Source organism: Lepidochelys kempii, chromosome 24 (assembly GCF_965140265.1).
Source record: "Lepidochelys kempii isolate rLepKem1 chromosome 24, rLepKem1.hap2, whole genome shotgun sequence".
Taxonomy (NCBI): Eukaryota; Metazoa; Chordata; order Testudines; family Cheloniidae; genus Lepidochelys; species Lepidochelys kempii.
In genome coordinates, this window is record NC_133279.1 from 16337755 (window position 1) to 16357659 (window position 19905).

At 54.2% G+C, this 19905-nt stretch overlaps 1 protein-coding gene and 1 pseudogene across 1 annotated transcript; one reads left to right on the forward strand and one right to left on the reverse strand.

Moving 5' to 3' along the window:
* Positions 1–901: 901 nt before the first annotated feature.
* LOC140902963 (probable G-protein coupled receptor 33) lies at positions 902–3282 on the forward strand. Its single transcript, XM_073323544.1, has 2 exons — positions 902–1080; positions 2236–3282. The coding sequence occupies exon 2, from the start codon at positions 2242–2244 to the stop codon at positions 3280–3282; it is 1041 nt and encodes a 346-aa protein (XP_073179645.1). The 5' UTR covers positions 902–1080; positions 2236–2241.
* Positions 3283–18159: 14877 nt separating this feature from the next.
* LOC140902964 (probable G-protein coupled receptor 33) lies at positions 18160–19171 on the reverse strand (annotated as a pseudogene).
* Positions 19172–19905: the final 734 nt, after the last annotated feature.

Genomic DNA, 19905 nt, shown 5'->3' on the forward strand with positions numbered 1-19905 from the left:
CTGCACCTCTGGTCACAGGTCAAAGTAACGGTGAAGGTCTCACTTGCCAGCTCCAGCCAAGTTACAAAACCTTGGCCAAGGCTGGGGGCCAGCAGATCCAAAAGATGATAAAGACTAAAAAAGACCAACCCGGTTTCTCCATCACCAACAATTTTTAATGCAGGACTGGATGGTATCTCTAACAGTTCTTGGGCAGTTCTGCGCTCAGGGTCTGCAGCACCTGGTTGCAAGCAGCCCCCTGAATCCAACGGCCCTTTCCTCTCTGCACACTCTCGTCCAACCCTGGGGCATCAGCCCGGCCACACTCATGCCAGGCGCCGTGGCTGCATCTCTGGGGCATGTGCCTCTTTGAGAGCCCCGTTGAAGCTCTAGTCCGTTTGAACATGCAACTTCGTCCAATGGGCAGTGGGTGGCGTTGATATTTGCCCAGGGGGTATTGCTGAACTCCACATTTCTATTAATCCCTGGCCCTCCAAGCCCAACTGGTCTAAGGAACCTGGCTGGGCAGTAGCGGATTATCCAATGGACCGATGGATCCTGTGCCCAGGGGCTCTGGTCAATTGGGGGCCCCTGGAAAATTTGATGTCCCACTCCAACGGAAATCCGAGAGACCTGGCAGAAGCACTGGGTGGGGTGCGGGAAGCCCCAAAGCCCGGACCCCCACTGCAGCCTTCGGACTGGAGGGCTCTTGCTCCCTGCCGAGGCGTCAGGGTTAGTGGTCAGAGCAGGGGAGGGGTGACTCAGTGGGAGGGGAGTGGGGTCTAGTGGGTTAGAGAAGCTGGGGGCCTGGGAGCTAGGGCTCCTGGGTTCTATCCCCGGCTCTGGCAGGGGAGTGAGGGCTAGTTTTAAAGCAATGGCTGTTTCTTAGGTGGTATCTTTGCTAAGACAGTGTCCGAATGATCATTTCCATTTATGGTTTGCAGCTTCTCCATCTCAGAGAGCAGGCGGAGGTGGAGCGTGTAGAAGACAGAGTTAAGGGGAGTGACCTTAATACACAGGGAAGCACAGACTCACGGATGCATTGCTGGGCAAACACAGACCATCTGAGTCTCTCTCTGTGCTGGGTCCTGCGCTGCCTAGGTGAGTCGAAACAATGGACAGGGGCCCCTCGTTGTGTCTGAAGGGGAATTTCTTTGCTAATCCTACCCAGAAGCCACAGACATTTGCTATTACCAAGGCAAACTGTGGGACTCCCTGCCACTGGGTATTAGTGGGCTTAGCCTGTGGGATTCCCTGCCACTGGGTATTAATGGGGTTAACATGGGGACTCAATAGACAGAGTTGTTAGGTTAGATCTGTGACCTGGGTGAATTTTTCTCCCTTTGTTTCATGTTAATCAAATGAGGTATTCCCCATTTATGAATCTCTAAGCCACGGGTCACTCCCACAGCCCAGGAGTTCTGACCTCCCACCCCTTCTCAACCCCTCCCCACTCCCAGAACTGGGGATAAAACCCAGGGGTCCTGGCTCCCACACCCCCTTCTCCAACCATTAGGCCATTCTGCAGAGCACAGAGGTCGCCAGTCTAACAAGTCTGTGAGGGGCACATTCTGGGACAGTGGCAATAGCCCAGAGGTCCCTAATGCAGAGCTGCAGCCCGGCTGTGGGGTAGAGAAGCAGCTCGGTGTCTTGAGGCTTCCTGTGTTACAGTGAGGCTGAGAAGGACCCTGTGCGCTCTCATGAATCAGGGTGTAGCAGCAGTTCCTGTGACAGGCAGATGAGAACAAGGTGGGTGGGGGTGGGGTGGCTTTTTCTACCTTGTAGCAGTGAGTTCCACAGGCATCAGCTCCAGCATGCTAGGAGCCAACAGCACCGATCCCCACCTCCCTTGGCCAGCCAGTCCTAGGCCCTGAAACCAGATGAGAGTCGGTGCCTCCTAGTGGGGAAAGGCCCTGTGTCCCATTCCCTGCCCCACTGAGCCAACCGTCCCTCCAGGTCACAGCCAATGTGATGTTCTCTGCAGAGCTGTAACTTGATCTATTAGACAATTGTCTCCTTCCTCACTCGCCGCACATCTGCTGTCCCTCTTTCCCTTCCCTGCTGCCCACAGCTCTATCTTGTAGCAGTGAGTTCCTCTGGCCATGGTCTGTTGCTGAGAATACCCAGCCTGGACATTCTGGAGGACCAGAGGGTGCCCAGAGAGGTCCCCTCTGTTATTTCTCCCTTCCTCTTCTTCCACTCTCCCTTTTCCCCTCCTTTGTCATCCCTTCCAACCCCTCCTCTGTCTCTCCCCAGGGCACCATGGACCGAGGCAACATGACCCTCTCACCTGTAACCTGGACAAACTCCAGCCAGCCTCCAGCATCCATGAAGAGCACTAACCTGGCCATTGCTGTGTTGCTCTTTGCTACCTTCCTAGTGGGTGTGGTGGGGAATGGGCTGTACCTGTGGGTGCTGGGGCTGAAGATGAGGAGGACGGTGACCACGCTGTGGTTCCTCCACTTGGTCTCCTGTTCTCTCCTCTTTACCCTGATTCTCCCTTTCTTCACTGTCCATGTTCTCCTTGGTTTCCACTGGGTCTTCGGCATGGCCATGTGCAAGGTCCTCAGTGCCTGCACTCACCTGGGCATGTTCTCCTCTGTCTTCCTCCTTGCCCTCATCAGCCTGGACCGCTACACCCTCACCTGCCACCCAGTCTGGTCCCGGCGTCACCGCACCATGTCCCGGGGCAGGAAGATGGTCCTGGGTGTGTGGCTGGCCTCCTTCACCCTTAGTGCTCCCTACCTGGCTTTCCAGGAGACCTGGGAGAAGGAGGGGGGCAAGGTCATTTGCACCACTTATTACATCCTCTCCAGAGACCAGGACAGAGCTGAGATGCAGGCCTGGAGGATACACATGTATGTTGTGCTGTTCGTGGTCCGGTTCCTGCTGGGCTTTCTGCTGCCCTTCTGCATCATCGCCGGATGCTACGGCCGGATGGGGCTGGAGATGAAGGAGAAGGGGCTGGCACGGAGCAGGAAGCCCATCAAAGTCATGATGGCCGCGGTGGTGTCCTTCTTCTGTGGCTGGCTGCCCTACCACCTCTACCAGAGCTTGACGCTCATCAGAGATGTGCCACAATCATTGACTGATGCCTTCCTGCTTGTTAGCATCATCATGTTCTGCTTCAACGTCTGCTTCACTCCAGTCCTCTACCTCTTTGTGGGGCAGACGTTCCATCAGGTGCTCAGGACGTCCCTCTTCGCTCAGGTCAAAGCGGCTTTTCATGAGGATCTCGACAGCGATGTGTCTGGCCCAGATTCTAGAGGGAGAACAGGCGAGAAGCTAACTGCATGGAAGTAGAGAAAAACTTGAAGTCCTGCAAGATCTAGATACCTGTTAGTTTTAAACTGATTGGGTTCTAGGTATCTCAATATGTCCCAACTGAATAGAGTTTCTTTGGGTCTAGATTCGCAGCTGGCTCTAGATTCTCTTGTGTTCTATGTCTCGTGGCATATTATAATTGGCTCAGAGTCTGTCACGGAGGTCATGGATTCCGTGACTTTTTGTGAGCTCCGTGACTTCTACAGTGGCCGGTGCTGGCCCAGGGGCTGCCTGAGCCGGGTATCCCCTGGGCCAGCAGCAGCGGTTTGGGTGTGTGGGATGGGACTCAGGACTAGGGGAAGGGGTGGCGGATGCCGGGGGGGTACTTACTTTGGGATGGGGCCTTCCTGGCTCCCACTGGCATGGCCCTGCCACTCCTAGTCAGAGGAGGGGACAGGGAGCTCTGCACTACCTGCACCAACAGGCTCCACCCCTGGAGATCCCATTGGCTGTGGTTCCTGGCGAATGGGAGCTGTGCACCTGTGGATTGTGGTGGGAGCGGCGTGCGGAGCCCCCTGGCCCCTGTGCTGCCTAGGAGCTGCAGAGACACACAGAGGGGGGTAGGGAGCCGCTGCCAGCCCTGCCTCCCCCCCAGCATCAGCAGGGATCCCAGGCCAGCTCCCCCAGCACCTGCAGCACCTCTGGAATGCCCCCCCCCCAAGAGCACCCGTGGTCCCCTGCCCAAGCTTTAGTTAGGGGTATATAGTAAAAGTCATGCACAGGTCATAGGCCATGAATTTTTGTTTACTGCCTGTGACCTGTCCATGACTTTTACTAAAATTACTCATGACTAAAATGTAGCCTTAATTATAACCCCTTAGGGTCCAGAGGCTTCTAGATTCCTGTTTGGTTCCAGAAAGCTATCGCTGCCATGGATAGAAATAGTATAAAACTCCATGTGAGCCCAAGAGGCCTATATTAGGCTGACTCTGGAACTGTGTGTAGTTTTGGATGTCAAAATGCTTTTTCAATTGCATAAAAGTCCATGTATTCTAAATCTATCACTGTTGGTAGATCCTTATGGATTCCAAGCTTCTTAAAGCCTGGTAGGGTCCTTTGGGCTCTAGATTCCTGGTCAGTTCCAGAATCTTGCACTTGGGGATATGGTTTTTATACCCGGTGGTATTTCATAGGTTCTAGAATCCTGGCATTCTAGAACCTCAGGGGTTCGACCACTCTCAAACTTTAAAAACCAGTCTTTCTCGAACCTTGTTCATCCCAAGCATCTGGTATTAAAACTGATTTCATGGTGGGGTAACTCCCTTCCCCTCCTCCCACCAAATGGAATAACCAAATGTCACTGGTTACTTTGGGGCATGCAGAAAATGGGTCAGATTGTGAGCTGATGTAAATCAGCATAGCTCAGCTGAACTTATTTCAGGACTCCTGAGTTCTGTCCCCAGCTCTGGGAGGTGAGTGGGGTCTGGTGTGTTAAAGCATCCTAAATTGGGAATGGCTCATCTGATAGACTTGTGTTCAATGGCACAGAGTCCCCTAGGTTCATGCTGCTTGTGTTCGGTGGCAGGGAGTCCCACAGGTTAACCCTAATGATATCAAATTTCTGTGGCTTCTTATATTCGTAGATTCTAAGGTCAGAATTGACCATTTTAACCTTATAGTCTGACTTCCATATAACACAGGCCAGAGAACTTCCGCAACTAATTCCTACAGCAGATCTTGCAGAAAAATGCCCAACCTTGATTTAAAATAGCCAGTGAAGGTGATATGATACAGTGAAAATGATACAGTGAAGGTGAATCCACTGCAAACCTCAGTCAATGGTCCCAATGGTAAATTCCCCATGCTGTTAAAGACATGCACCTCATTTCCTGCCTGAATTTGTCTAACGTCAGCCTCCAGCTACTGGATCATGTTAGACCTTCCTCTGCTAGATTGATGAACCCACGGTCAAATATTTGCTCCCCATGGAAGTACTGACAGATGGGTATCAGGTCCCCGCTTAACTTTCTCTTTGTTAAGCTCCAGAGATGGAGCTCCTGGAGTCTCTCAGTCTCAGACTGTGTCTACACTGGGGGCAGTGCATAGAACTCAACATATCAGTCCAAAGGGAATTAAAACACTCCCCTTCTGGGGGCCAATTGATTAGGCCTGTGGCAGGGTGGACGAGGCCTTAAGGCCCCCTGCTGGAGGCCTTGCAGCCCTGCCACATCCTGACCCAGAAAAGGGCAGTGCAGAGGGTCCTCCAAGCTGCCTAGAGTGGCTGTGTGGGACACAGCCAATCAGAGAGGCTGCAGGGAGCAGCCAATCCAGGCCCAGCAGGCCCATATAAAAGGAACTGAGTGAAGTTCTTTGCTGGAGCTGGAGGAGTGTGGCTGGCCTGGGTGAGCTACAGGACTTTGGACAGAGCCCTGCTGGCAGAGACCAGGGGGAGCGAGAAGGAGCTCTGGGCTGGCTGCTGAGACTCAACCAGGACAAGCCCCTGAGGTGTGGGTGAAGAACATGCTGGGGCTCTGGGGAAGTGGCCCCGGGAATTGTAGCAGTGATACAGTTTATTTAAAGGCACAAGGCAGATGGCTGATATCGATCCGGTCCCTAGGCTGGGCTCTGGAGTCGTGAGTGGGCTGGGATCCCTCCACCCACTAGCCACTTGGAAAGTGGGCTGGACTCTTTGTGTACCCCAGAAGGTGGAACTGAACTCTTTTAGTGGCCTAGCAGGAGAGCTGGGGCCAGAAAGGCCCAGAGAAGGCAAAGACATCGCCTCCTGGGAGGGAGCCCTGGGGCACCACTCCATACCAGAGCAGGGACAATTTGAGAGAGCCCAGAAGGGGCTGGGGCCCAGAAGGGGAGCCAGTTTGAACCAGGGTGCTGTGATGGACTGAGGAGCGAGTCCAAGGAGAGAGCTGCAGATAGAGACATTCCAGAGGGCACTGAAACAGGCCTCTGTTGGACTTGTACCCTGGCCAGAGTTTGATTTGTATTTCACAAACAGACTGTGTGTGACTTCTCCGGAGGGCTGAGTTGCTGAGGACTCACCACAAAGCTCTGATCCGGGGGTGGGGGGGCACTGGTGATAGGCCACTGCCACCCCGTTACAAGGCCTGACACGCATCAGGCCTCCAGACAGCAACAAAAGACTCTGGCAGCGGGACACTACACTGCTAAAGTGAGGTGTGGAGGACACCGCATGCAAGTGCAGAGAGCTGCATTGGGTATATATCCCAAAAATCTGGGGTGTCTTTACTAACCTATGCTGGGCCTCCCAGTCCACATGGCTGCTTACACCTGGGCGAGCTGTCCAGGCAGCGTTCGTACTCTGTGTGCTCTTGTAAGCTGCGTAAGGCAGGTTTTCCACCCTTTTAATCCTTCTCTTGGCTCTTCTCTGACCCCTCTCCAATTGATCACCATCCCCCTAGGATTGTGGGCACCGGAACTGGACACAGGATGCTAGCAGGGCTCTAGAACATCCAGTTGTCTAGATCCTAGCAGGGAGTTTCTGGGGGTCAGGACTTCTGGGTTCTTTCCCGAGCTCTGGGAGGGGAGTGGGATCTAGTAGTTAGAGCAGGGGGCTGGGAGTCAGAACACCTGGGCTCTGTCTGAGCTTGTGGGAGGCGGGGAGTGGCCTCTAGTAGGTTAGACCAAGGTGGCCTGGGGCCAGGACTCCTGGGTTGTATCCCCAACTCTGGGAGTGGGTGGAGTCTGGTGGTTTGAGCGGTGGGGTGGTTGGGCATTGAGAAAAGAGAAGTGAAGGTTCCTGTTTCACCTACATGTTCTTGCTAAGTCCCTTGGTGAAGGAATTCATGGAAAGGCTGCCACTTCCTCTTCTAGCTTAAAACCCTCAGTGACTCGGAGCTCTCCCTGGCGCGTCCGTTGCACGGACCCTGGCCACGGAGCTGGGACCCAGAGACCCCCGACGGGAGCCCAACACGACTGGGAAAAGAGAGCCCCCAGTTGCACGGTATGCGACAACAAGGGTGAACTGTGGGGGGTGGGGTCTAGTTGGTGACCCCAGGGGATCTGCAAGTGCGGAGTCCTGGGTTCTTTACCTGGCTCTGGGAGGGGAGTGGGGTCTAGTGGTTAGAGCAGGAGGGAGGCGCCGGTAGCCCGATCTCCTGGGTTCTATTCTGTTTATAAAGTGGATTGTCTTTAGCTGGGTGGTGAAGGAGATACTGTTCTTCCACTACTGAGGCATGAGGGTCCCTATATCTCTGTCTGCCGCACTTTCTCCAAACTCTTTCTGTTCCTCTCTCCTACTCCAGGGATCTCCCCGGCCCTGACACTGCTATCGACCCCCGTGCCAGCACGGGAGCCATCTCTGGCCACCCCCAGGGAAGGTGGGAGGGGAAATCAGCTCACAGCTGCGAGTCTTCTTCTTTGCCATCATCCTGCCATAGGGGGCTGGACCTGCGGGGGCTGGGGCTGAAGATGAGGAGCACGGTGACCAGCCAGTGGTTCCTCTGCCTGGTTCTCAGCCTCCTGTTCTCCTCCTATTGTATACCGGTGTTTGCTGCAGCTCTGCTGGATGCAGCGTCCCCTGAGGGGAAACTCTCCATGTCCCTTTCCTCACGCCCCTGAGTCAGCCAAGCATCCAGATCAGAGCCACATCATTTTCTCTGTGTGGTTCTGTGTTTGACCCTCTAGACTATTTTCCCCTTCTCTGCTCCTCCCACTTGCATTGTCCTCCTTTCCCCTCTCCACCTGCCATCCAGTCTTGTAGCAGTGAGTTCCAGCAGTGAGGAAGGGTGCTGCAGAGTGAGCTCTGGCCACAAGGGGGCACTCAGGTAGCAGGCACCCTGTTACAGAGACCCAAGGGTAAATGCCACTCGTGTTCAGTGGCAGGGGATCCCATGGGTTAACCCTGATCGTGTCCAGTGGTGGCAGGTACCTTGAGTTAATGGCACCGGTGTCTAGTGGCAGGGGGTCCCCTGGCTTAGCCATCTTGAGGAATAGATCTTGTGATTGCTCTTCTGCTTCAGTGAGGGAAAACATCTATTTGGGACTTTCCCTTTCCTGAGTTGCACACTGGCAAAATGATTGTGTTTGCCACACCTCGGGCATCCGTGCCCACACACAGGACGGTTCCATATGGCTACGACTGCATTTCTAACAACCCTTTCTTGCTTCTGGCTTCTCTTGTTTTCATGGCTCTTGATGGTAGGCTTTTATGAGCAGCAGGATGCCCTCCAGCCCGTGACCGCAGGTCTGGGCGCTTACGAAAGGCGGATTTACACTGTAGCGTACGCACGTGGGTTTCTGGCTCACCTGGCCTTGTCGATCATCTTGCCGTGGTTTCAGCTGCCTGCTGTACGGCCTCCAGCTCATTCGAGGGGTTCAATTCGTCTCTGTCACTGTCCTAGCTCACACTGAGTTTCACACCATGCCACACACAGTCCTAATGCGGGAGTCCCCCGTGTCTCCACATTCACAAGATCACGCTGCTAGTTGTAGATTAATGTCGGACTGATTTATACTTTCCCCGTCTGGCTGACTTCCAGTGCAAAATTCCTGCCTCTCGGCCCACTTCTCCGCCCTGCACAGCCCCACCCCTTCTTCCTTAAGGCTTGTATATTTTTCTCTGCCACATTATCAAATTGAAAAGGAGGACTTGTGGCATCTTAGAGACCAATCAATTTATTTGAGCATAAGCTTTTGTGAGCTCCAGCTCACTTCATCGGATGCTGTAGCTCACGAAAGCTTCTGCTCAAATAAATGGGTTAGTCTCTAAGGTGCCACGAGTCCTCCTGTTCTTTTTGCGCATACAGACTAACATGGCTGCTCCTCTGAAAATTATCAAATTGAAACCTGTTCAGTTTCCTCTCCCACCTGCCACCTGGGGAAACCGAGCTGTTTGCAGCTGTTTGTCTCTTTGTCTGCACGCTGCCCCGCTCAAATCATGGCTTCCACTTTCTCCGGTTCTCTGGTGAGGTTCAACAAGGACAAGTGCAGAGTCCTGCACTGAGGACAGAAGAATCCCAGGCACCGCTACAGGCCGGGGACCGACTGGCTAAGCAGCAGTTCTGCAGAAAAGAACCTGGGGATTACAGTGGACGAGAAGCTGGATATGAGTCCCCAGCTCTGGGAAGCCCCAATTCCTGGACCCCCTCTGCAGCCCTGGGACTGGAGGATTCTTGCTCCCTGCCGAGGCCTCAGGGTTAGTGGTTAGAGCAGGGGAGGGTGACTCAGGACATCTGGGTTCTATCCCTGGCTCTGGCAGGGGAGTGGGGGCTAGTTTTAAAGTAATGCCTGTTTCTTAGGTGGTCTCTCCGCTAAGACAGTGTCCAAATTTATTCATTCATTTCCATTTATGGTTTGCAGCTTCTCCATCTCAGCGAGCAGGTGGACGTGGACCGTGTAGAAGACACAGAGTTAAGGGGAGAGACCTCAACACCCAGGAAAGCACAGACTCACGGACGCTTTGCTGGGCAAATACACACCATCTGAGTCTCTCTCTGCACTGGGTCCTGCGCTGCCCAGGTGAGTCGAGACGATGGGCAGCTCCCCTCATTGGGTCCGAAGGGGAATTTCTTTGTTAATCCTACCTAGATGCCACAGACATTTGCTGTTACCAAGGCAAACCAGTGGGACTACCTGCTACTGGGTATTAATGGGGTTAACATGAGGACTCAATAGGCAGAGGTAGCAGGTGGGGTCTGTGACATGGGTGATTTTTCTCTCTTGTTTCAGGTTAATCAGATGAAGTGTTCCCCATTTACGAAGCTCTAAGCCACAGGACCCCCCCCCCCCATGTCCCTCCCACAGCCCAGGAGTCCTGCCTCCCAGTCTGCGGCTCTAACGCACTAGACCTGACTCACCTGCCAGAGCCAGGAATAGAACCCAGGAGTCCTGGCTCCCAGTCTCCCCAGCTGTAACCATTAGGCCAGTCTGCAGAGCACAGAGGACACTGTGCTAACGAGGCCTGGGGAGGGGGGCTGCAGTCCCTGACAGAGACAATAGCCCGGAGGTCCCTGGTGCAGAGCTGCAGCATGGCTGAGGGGCAGAGAAGCAGGCTGGTGCATTGTGGCTTCCTGTGTTACAATGAGGGTGAGAAGGAGCCTGCATGCTCTCGAGTCAGGGAGTAGCAGCAGTTCCTGTGACAGGCAGAAGAGTACAAGAGGCGGGGAAGGATGGTTTTTTTTCCCCACCTTGTAGCAGTGAGTTCCACTGGCCCCAGCTCTTGCATGCTAGGAGTCAACACCCCCTATCCCTACCTCCCCGACCATGCTAGTCCCAGGCCCTGAAGCCAGATCAGAGTCAGCGCCTGCTAGTGGGAACAGGTCTCATGTGCTGGGCAGGAGTCTGCTTGGGAAATGGGTGACAAATTGGTTGGGGAGTTCATGAGATGCAGCCCTCTGAATGTGAGCTGCTGCTAAGATCCAAATCACACTGACACCCCCGTGTGTAGAGCAGCTGCCCTGAAAACCGGCACTCTGCAGTGGAGGCTGGGGTGGGGTTTGTGTGGCAGATGTGGGAGCGTTGGGTCAAGGCGCTCCCAGGATTCAGCCCCTCTCCCCAAAATATGAGCCGATTTCTCGTTTTCAGATTGTCAGGACGTTCTTGGTGCAGAGCCGGGGAAAAACCGAAGATTCAGGTCTTCCTGAAAGGCAGAGCACGTACAGCCCCTGAACTCGGCTATTGAACGAATGGGGGCTGGGACTGGTACAGAAATATTTCAGACGTTGCTCCGCTACTAAAGTGTTTGCACTTTGGCTCACAGGCAGTTCACACCTCTGCTGGCTGTGGCTCGCACAGGAACTCTCCAGTGAGTGACACACGCCCTGAGCTGTGCGCTGACGGGGGGCGGACCACAGGCACCGTTCTTAGTCTTTGCACCTAGAGATGAGGCGTGTGACGTTGTCCTCCCCCATCTTAGCACATCCAACCTGCCGTTTGTGAGCTGTCCCAGCTGGCTGGGCATTACTGGGGCTTTTTAGCTAGAACAGGAGGATGCAGCCTTTCACGGGAATCAGTTCACAATTCGATGCAGGGGTAAAACGTAGAGAATGCAGGAATCCTTGCTTTTATTCTTCACCTACCCTAACCACTGGACCCCACTTCCCTGCCAGGGATAGACCCCAGGAGTCCTGATTCCCAGCATCCCCTGCTCTAACCACTAGATGCCACTCCCTACCCAGAGCTGCAGATGGAAGCTTTGACTCCTGGGTTCTAACACCCCTACCCACTCCAACCACTAGATCCCACTCCCCTCCTAGAGCCAGGGATAGACCCCAGGAATCCTGGCTCCCAGCCCCCGCTGCTCTAACCCACCAGACCTTACCCCCCAACCAGAGGCAGTAGAAGTACTCAGTAGTTCTGAAGTGAAGTCAACAGATATACACTGTGTGACGAAGTGGGACTGTTCTTAATGTTTCCTCCAAATATTGTGGGGGTGCCTCAGTTTCCCCTATGTAGTTCTTAAGTATCTTGGTGGTGGGGTAAGGATGTATGATCATTGCAGAGCCCTAGAGGGCAGGTGTGTACAGGGGTCTGGACCCAGAGAATGGCCGACACCCTGTTTCCTGGCAACTGATGGCCTGGCCCTCCCCCCCTTGCAAGGTGAAAGCTGAAGGGTTGGAGAACAAAGGAATCAGGTGGCCACCTGGCCCAGGAAAGGAACAAAGCCCAGAGGAGGGAGGGCTGGGGGGAGTTTCAGTTTGGGGCTGGCTGGGACACGGAGTGAAGGGCAGACGTGGTTGTCTGGCTCACTGCCCCCCAAAATGGACCCAGCTGAGGGGTCCTGTTCTCTGCACCTACAAGCTCTGTGTAAGACCATGTTCCTGTCATCTAATAAACCTCTGTTTTACTGGCTGGCTGAGAGTCATGTCTGACTGCGGAGTCGGGGGCAGGACCCTCTGGCTTCCCCAGGAGCCCCGCCTGAGCAGACTCGCTGGGGGAAGCGCACGGAGGGGCAGAGGATGCTGAATGCTCCGAGGTCAGACCGGGAAGGTGGAAGCTGTGTGAGCTGTGTGTCCTGAAGACAGGCTGCTCACAGAAAGGAGACTTCCCCAGAGTCCTGACTGGCTTCATGGGGAGCAGTTCCAGAGCATTGCCCAGGGACTCCGTGACAACTGGTGGGAGCGGTGGGATGTACTGCACCCTGTGGGTGGCGCTTCCTGCAGTAAGTGACGGGGGAGCAGTAAAACGAAGGGGAACTGATGAGGACCAGGCGTGCTGAAGGCTGAGAGAGGAGTGGTTTCGGGGGGCGGTTAACCCCTGGGAGTGTGTGACCAGCGAGAAGAACTGTGCAGTAACAGGGTCCCCCGGATTGCAGTGAGCAGTCTCAGGGGCAGAGGAGTCTGCAGCTCGACCCTGGCAAAGAGGTGGTGACCTCGAGAAGGGCTGGCACACTAGGGGTTCTCCCTGGAAACCGTGGGGAGCTGAGAGCACACAGGCCTGTGAGTCCACAACAACTTGGGAGGAGCGGAGTGATGGCCTGTCCCCGTCTCCTTAAGAAGGACATTGTAACCCTGTGCAGAAAGAGAGGGTTGAGCGTTGGAAAGTTCACCAAAGCAGAGTTAATCGTGCAGCTGGAGGAGGATGACGGCTCTAAGGAACAGATTCCTGACCCCAAATGGGGCTACAGCAGGATCTGGGAGCAGCTGGAGTGGGAGCCAGGCACCCCCAAGACTCCTGTCCCCGACCAGACGGGGGTCTTCACGATCGGGTTCCCCATCTAGGGATCAGAGACGGACGGGATTGAAGCTGAGTCCAAGAGAGCAAGAGGACCGTGGGAGACAGCGAGAGCCCGAGAAAGAGCTGCAGAAGCAGCAGCAGCATGAACTGGCGGTGGTGGGGTGGAGAGGCCTAGGGGACCTCCCCGGGGTGAGTGGGGATAGACCCTGGGGGGCCAGTTCCGCAGGGAACCTCGAGACTAAATTGCTGCCCCTAGTTAAGGGGGGGGGTGTGGATGCCACCTCACTGCCTTTGAGCAGGCTGGCGATTTGAATGAAGGGGACCCTGCGGAAAAGCCCCGGTGTCTAGCTCCCTTGCTGGGTCCCAAGGCCGCAGACTCCGTCAACCAGAGGGGTGGGGAGGTGGACAGGCTCCCACTCCTGACCCCAACCTATCTGTCTGTGTGGAGTTCCCTGGGGCCAGGCCCCGCGGACCCCCAGTGGGAGCGGAAGGGGATGGTCAATGGGGAGACATTCCTGGGGTGGCGAGATCCTGGGACAGAGACAACTGTTGTCAGGCCCTGGGTGGTGCAGCCTGAGATGCTGAGGGGCTGTGTGAGCTGGGTGAGGGTCCCAGGGACGAAGCCCCTCGCCCTGCCTATGTCCCAGATCCCGGTGCAGACCCAGGAGGGGTGGGGCTGGCTGGTCGTTGGGGTTCTCCAGGACACCAGCTGTGAGACCCTGTTGTGGGGTGACTGTGTCTGTTTGGGACAGGATCCAGGCCCTGCTCCTGTAACTGCCAAGGGTTTGAATTTGAATCCAGGGAACCAATCGGCAGAGAGGGAATGGTCAGTGAAAAGGCAGATGACCTGGCTGGCAACAGGGAGGAGCCGCTAGGCTTGGGCTACCTGCCTGCCTGTAACCAGACCCCTGGGGCTGAGTGGGACAGAGAGATGCTCCCTGCCCTCTTGCACACCGGAGAGGGGGCTCACGCTGGCTCTGATGCAGTGAGGAAAGCAGCGAGCTCGCTGCCTACCCCCACTGGGACAGCAAGGGCAGTGCTGAGCACAGTGGGAGCTGAGACCCCAGCTGAGTGGGGGGAGACACAGGCCGGGCAGGGGATCTGTGGGGAGTGGCAAGGTGCTGGGTAAGGAAAGTCTGGATGAGCCTAGGCAGCCTTGTGATCTGATGGCTGTGTCCAGTCAGCAGGGTGGGAAGGCGAGGAGAGTGGAAGATGAGAGTCCCTGGACCTTACCTGTTAGCTGGGTGGAGAATTGTGACAGTGAAGGAAATGTGCCTGTGTCTGTCTGGGGTATTGACTTGCCTATGGAGGGAGCTACCCCGGTCTCCAAGCAGTTGTCTCTGACCAGCCTTGTGTGCTGGGACAAAGGGAATGAGATCCCAACCTGTGTGTCTGGTAAAGGAGAAAGTGTGTCCAGCTCTTCTTGGTCTGTGGAGCAAACAGAACGGGCCTTTCAGCCTGTGATGGTTGAGGGTCGTGCAGTTGTCTCAGAGCTGGTTCTGGATTCAGCTAAAGCCCAGGAAGGGAAGGGTCCTAAGTTTCTATCTGTTCGGGAGAATGGCCCTGTAACTAGGTCGCATCCAGTTAGGGTCTATGTAAAATCCCAGAGACCAGACAATTCTGGTGTTTGTATTTTGCCTGTTGCTAGTGTGTTGTTGGGAAAGGGTGGAGCAACTCTGTCTAATCAGGGTGAGATCCTAGCCAGGGCACAAGGAGAGCATGAAGGTGTGTGATTGTGTTACCTACTGAGGGTGTGGAAACCTGTAGCAAGAAGGAAAAGATTCCTGAACTTGTGTGTGGCAAAGGGAAGGAGAATGCTTCTAACCTTTTATCTAGGAAGTCTGTACGTTGGCCTGAAAGGGGATTGTGTAGGAATCTGCCTGATGGGCCAGAGGTGATTCTGAATGTAAGGGAGACCCAGAAAGAGTCTGTTGTTGCTCAGGAAAGTCTTCCTCTAGAGCAAGCCCTTGGTAAAGAGGGTAAGAGCAGAATTTCTGGGAGGGGTGAATTGTTGCATAGAAAAGCCTTTGGGAAAGGAATCCTCATGGAGTCTTTGCAAGCAGTTTACTGCAACTGAAGGGTGTGAAAGTGATTTAATCAAGAAAGTTTCAGTTCCTAACAGCCAGAAATTTTCTGTTGTGAATGGATCCACTGACTGTCCTGTTGAAAGACCCAGTGTGGAGAGCTTTGAGAAGGTCTCAGATGAAGTGAACGCTGTTAAGAAAGTTAAACAGTCCGATAACTAATTGGCTGAGTTTGGCCAGCTTGTTGGGGAGAAGACCCAATCCCAGTTTGACCCCCTGGGGTTTTGGGGTGGCCAAAGGGCATGGGCTGCAGAAACCTTCCCACATGCGGCCTGCTAGTGCTATCGACCACCCCCGACCTAAGGGAGGGCTTGAAACTGGAAGGGCCTGGTGTAACTCCTACCAAGGAATGGGAGAGATGCTGGGGCATCCATGGGAACGTTGGTGGCTTCGAACTTCCCCAGGTCACCGGGTAAAGTGACCCCGCTCAGTTCGATCTCGAAGGTGGGGAGATGTGACGAAGTGGGACTGTTCTTAATGTTTCCTCCAAATATTGTGGGGGTGCCTCAGTTTCCCCTATGTAGTTCTTAAGTATCTAGGTGGTGGGGTAAGGGTGTATGATCATTGCAGAGCCCTAGAGGGCAGGTGTGTACAGGGGTCTGGACCCAGAGAATGGCCGACACCCTGTTTCCTGGCAACTGATGGCCTGGCCCTCCCCCCCTTGCAAGGTGAAAGCTGAAGGGTTGGAGAACAAAGGAATCAGGTGGCCACCTGGCCCAGGAAAGAACAAAGCCCAGAGGAGGAGGGGCTGGAGGGAGTTTCAGTTTGGGGCTGGCTGGGACATGGAGTGAAGGGCAGACGTGGTTGTCTGGCTCACTGCCCCCCAAAATGAACCCAGCTGAGGGGTCCTGTTCTCTGCACCTACAAGCTCTGTGTAAGACCATGTTCCTGTCATCTAATAAACCTCTGTTTTACTGGCTGGCTGAGAGTCACGTCTGACTGCGAAGTTGGGGTGCAGGACCCTCTGGCTTCCCCAGGAGCCCTGCCTGAGCGGACTCGCTGGGGGAAGCGCATGGAGGGGCAGAGGATGCTGAATGCTCCGAGGTCAGACCCAGGAAGGTGGAAGCTCTGTGAGCTGTGTGTCCTGAAGACAGGCTGCTCACAGAAAGGAGACTTCCCCAGGGTCCTGACTGGCTTCATGGGGAGCAGTTCCAGAGCATCGCCCAGGGACTCCGTGACACACTGCTTTACACAAGCTGAGACTCTCGCCTGTTTACTCCATTGCCTTATTGACTTTCAGCTTAGTCTCCCGAATTTTTTTGCAATTTTTTGTGCTTCTAGTTTTTGGGATGTTTCCCAGCTGAGCACCCTTAAAGAGACCTGATTTTCGACAGGGAAGGTGCTTGACACTTTGTGAACATCAGACCACTCAACTCGGAAACACCCAAAACCTTGAAGCTCCAAGCATGACCAGCCACTTTGGCAAACTTAGATCCCCAGCCCTTTGCACAAGAGTCTTGTGCCATAAAACTCCAAGTAACACTCCTTCCAGAGCTGGGACCTTCCCTAGATGCCCAGTGTGACAGGTTGCCCCATTAGGATATCACCAGATGTGCTGAGATACCACTGAGCCTGCCTGTTATGCCAACCTGGGCACCCTTTTTACCGGTCTTGCTGAGCCAAGCGATTAAGCTTCCTCCAGCACACACACAGGCAGGGCCACACCAAACTGCAGAACAAAACAGACACTGAGATCAGCTCTGGGAAGCCTCAGCTTAAGGGACTTGCCCCAGCACTCAGGTATCCACCTCCCTTGGAGTGCAGACCCAAAGGTATATTATGAAATCCACCTCCTCCCTCAATGTGGAGGAGGGTATGCACAGCCTCTTCCCCCCACCCGCCCCGCCCAGTCAGTTATGAAATGTACAAATTGAGTTATATTATGAACAAGAAATAAGTTTATTAACTACAAAAGGTGAATTTTAAGTGAATATAAAAGACCAAACAAAGCAGATTCCTGAGCAAATAAAACAAAATAAGCTCAATATACTTAAGAAACAGGTTACAAATTTCAGAGTAACAGCTGTGTTAGTCTGTATTCGCAAAAAGAAAAGGAGGACTTGTGGCACCTTAGAGACTAACCAATTTATTTGAGCATAAGCTTTCGTGAGCTACAGCTAAATAAATTGGTTAGTCTCTAAGGTGCCACAAGTACTCCTTTTCTTTTTGAGCTTACAAATAGTAACCTGTAATTTCTTATCCTAAATGTTCTTTTTGGCTGGTTTCAAAGTTTCTGTGGTTCAGAGTTTCAGTTACATTTCTTTTCAGATTGGACCCCTCTCTGTCTGGACTCTCCCTGCCCCGCCTTCCCTTCAGGTGGCTTTACCGGTCTTTCTTCTTGGGCAGATAGGCCGTAGAGAGGAGGAATTACGTTTGCCTTCCTTTCGACCCTTAAATAGGATTTACATGATGCGGGAATCCTTTGTTTCCCAAACTTGACCCCCTCTTGCCTTCCGGTGGAAAGTTACAAAAAGTCCCAGGTAATGTTTAGCATCAGGTGTCAAGACCACTGACGTAGTAGTGTCACAGTTAGGTCCCTGGAAGCCTCCCAGGAGGGAGAGAGATTAGTATCTTCATAGCTTAGTTGTTCCTTCCTGATGGCTTATCACATTTGATGGCCTGTCGTCTGGCAGGTGTCTTCCGAATACACACCCAGATCCAAAGAATCTGGAACCTGTTCAATTCTATATGGTTTGAAAACACTCCGGAATCCAATGGGATCCTAGCTCCAGTCAGGAATCTGGAACTCATGGACCCTATTGAGTGTAAACACATTGAGAGATTTAAAACAAAGATTCCAGAGCCAGCCAATGATGCAGATCCCATGAGAATCAGTTAGGTTCGAATACATTGAGAGACCTAAAACAAATGAGATTCTGGAACCAGCTAGTGATCTGGAATACCCTTGAACACACACTAAGTTTCATAACATTGAAAGACCAAGAACAAATGAGGTTCAAGAGGTGGATAATAATCTAGATTCTTTAAAGACCTATTGATGTTGAAAAGATTGAGAGACCTAGAACACATGGGATTCTGCAGGTGACAAGGAACCTGGAATCCCAAGGACACTGCTCGGTTTATAAATATTGAAATACCGGGAACCCATCACATTTTAGTTCAATCAGGGATGAAGGAACAGGTGGGATGACAAGTTTCCAGTGTTCTCTTACTCCAGGCACTTTCAGTCCATCTCCAGTTCTGGTCCCTCAACTTCTGTCCCTTGTTTCCCACTGGGCTCAGGTGCTTCGCTGCTGAGATCATCAATGAAAGCTGCCTTGACCAGAGTCATGAAGGACATCCGGAGCACCTGCCAGAACATCTCCCCCACAAAGATGTAGAGGACAGGGATACAGAAAGTGTTGAAACACGTCAGGAGGGTGTAAATAAGCAGGAAGGTGCTCGTGAATGACACCAGCAACGCATTCTCGTAGAGCAGCAGGCCGTGGCAGAGGTGGTAGGGCAGCCAGCAGACGAATGACACCACGGCAGTTACCATGACTTTGAAAGGCTTCCTGCTCCGCGCCAGCCCCCTCTTCTTCATCTACAGCCCCGTCCAGCCATGGCATCCCACGTTTGTGCAGAGGGGCAGCAGGAAGCCTATCAGGAACTGCACCCTGAACAGAACAAGATGGAGACGTGTCCTCCAGGCCTGCGTCTCGGCTCTGTCCCCCTCTCCAGAGAAGGTGTAACTATTCGTGCAGACAACCCTGATCCCTCCATCTCCAGGAGCTCCCGGAAACCCAGTTAGGGAGCACTGAGGGTGAAGGAGATCAGTTGCGAACAGCTTCCTGACCTGGGCCACGCTGGGGTGATGCCGGGACCCAACAGGGCGGCAGGGGAGAGTGCAGTGGTCCAGGCTGGTGAGGGTGAGGAGGAAGATGCAGAGACCATGCGCAGGGAGAGGCAGGCGTTGAGGAGCTCGCACATGGCCGTGCCGAAGACCCAGTGGAAACCCAGGCAGAGGTAGACGCGAACAGAGTTATAAAGCAGGGCGTGAGCAGGTAGGGGAGCACGAGATGGAAGGAGAAGAGGGAGGTCACCATCATCCTCGGCCCCAGAACCCACAGGCACAGCCCACAGCCAGCAATCCCAGCAGGGGATGCCACAAGCAGCTGCCACTTGACTTCCCTTCCCGACAAGCTGGGGGTTGCTCCCATTGGCTGCTGGGCTGGCTGGGAAGGTGGAGGAGCCATGAATTGTGGGATGGCCAGGAAGGGGGAGTTGCCATGAGGGGCTGGGCTGCCTGGGAAGGCAGAGGGGCCATGAGGGGCTGAGCTGCCTGGGAAGGTGTAGGAGCTGTGAGGGGTCGGGCTGTCTGGGAAGGCGGAAGGGCGGTGAAGGGCCTGGCAGTGGAGGGGCTGGGCCAGTCGGGAACTGGAGGGGCCGGGTTGGGTGGGAAGTGGAGTGACCATGATGGGTCAGGCCAGTCAGGAAGGTGGAGGGGCCGTGAGGAATCAGGCTGGTCGGGAAGGCGGAGGGGCTGTGAGGGTTCGGGCTGCCCAGGAAGGCGGAGGTGCCATGAGAGACCTGGCTGGTTGGGAAGGCAGAGGGGCCGTGAGACCCTAAGGAGGTGTGGGAAGAACACAAAGGGAATTGGAGAAGAGGGAGAGAGCGACAGAAGCGTGGAGCCCTAACGCTGACAATCCCTGCATTTCATTCTCTTCCCTGCACAAACCGGCAAGTCCCCCAGCCCGATACAGGGAGAACCAGGAGTCCTGGCTCACAAAACCCATGCCCCCTGATCTATCTCACTGGACCCCATCCCTTCCCAGAGCCATGGATAGAACCCCGAAGTCCTGGCTCCCACCCCACTCTAACTCACTAGATCCCATTCTCCACACACAACTGGGGATAGAACCCAGGAGTCCTGGCTCCCAGTTAGCCACTCTAACCACTAGATCCCACTCCCCTCAGAATTCAACCTTGG

Bases quoted from the DNA above. Each gene is read 5' to 3' on its own strand.
- LOC140902963 (XM_073323544.1), top strand. From the start codon at position 2,242: ATGGACCGAGGCAACATGACCCTCTCACCTGTAACCTGGACAAACTCC.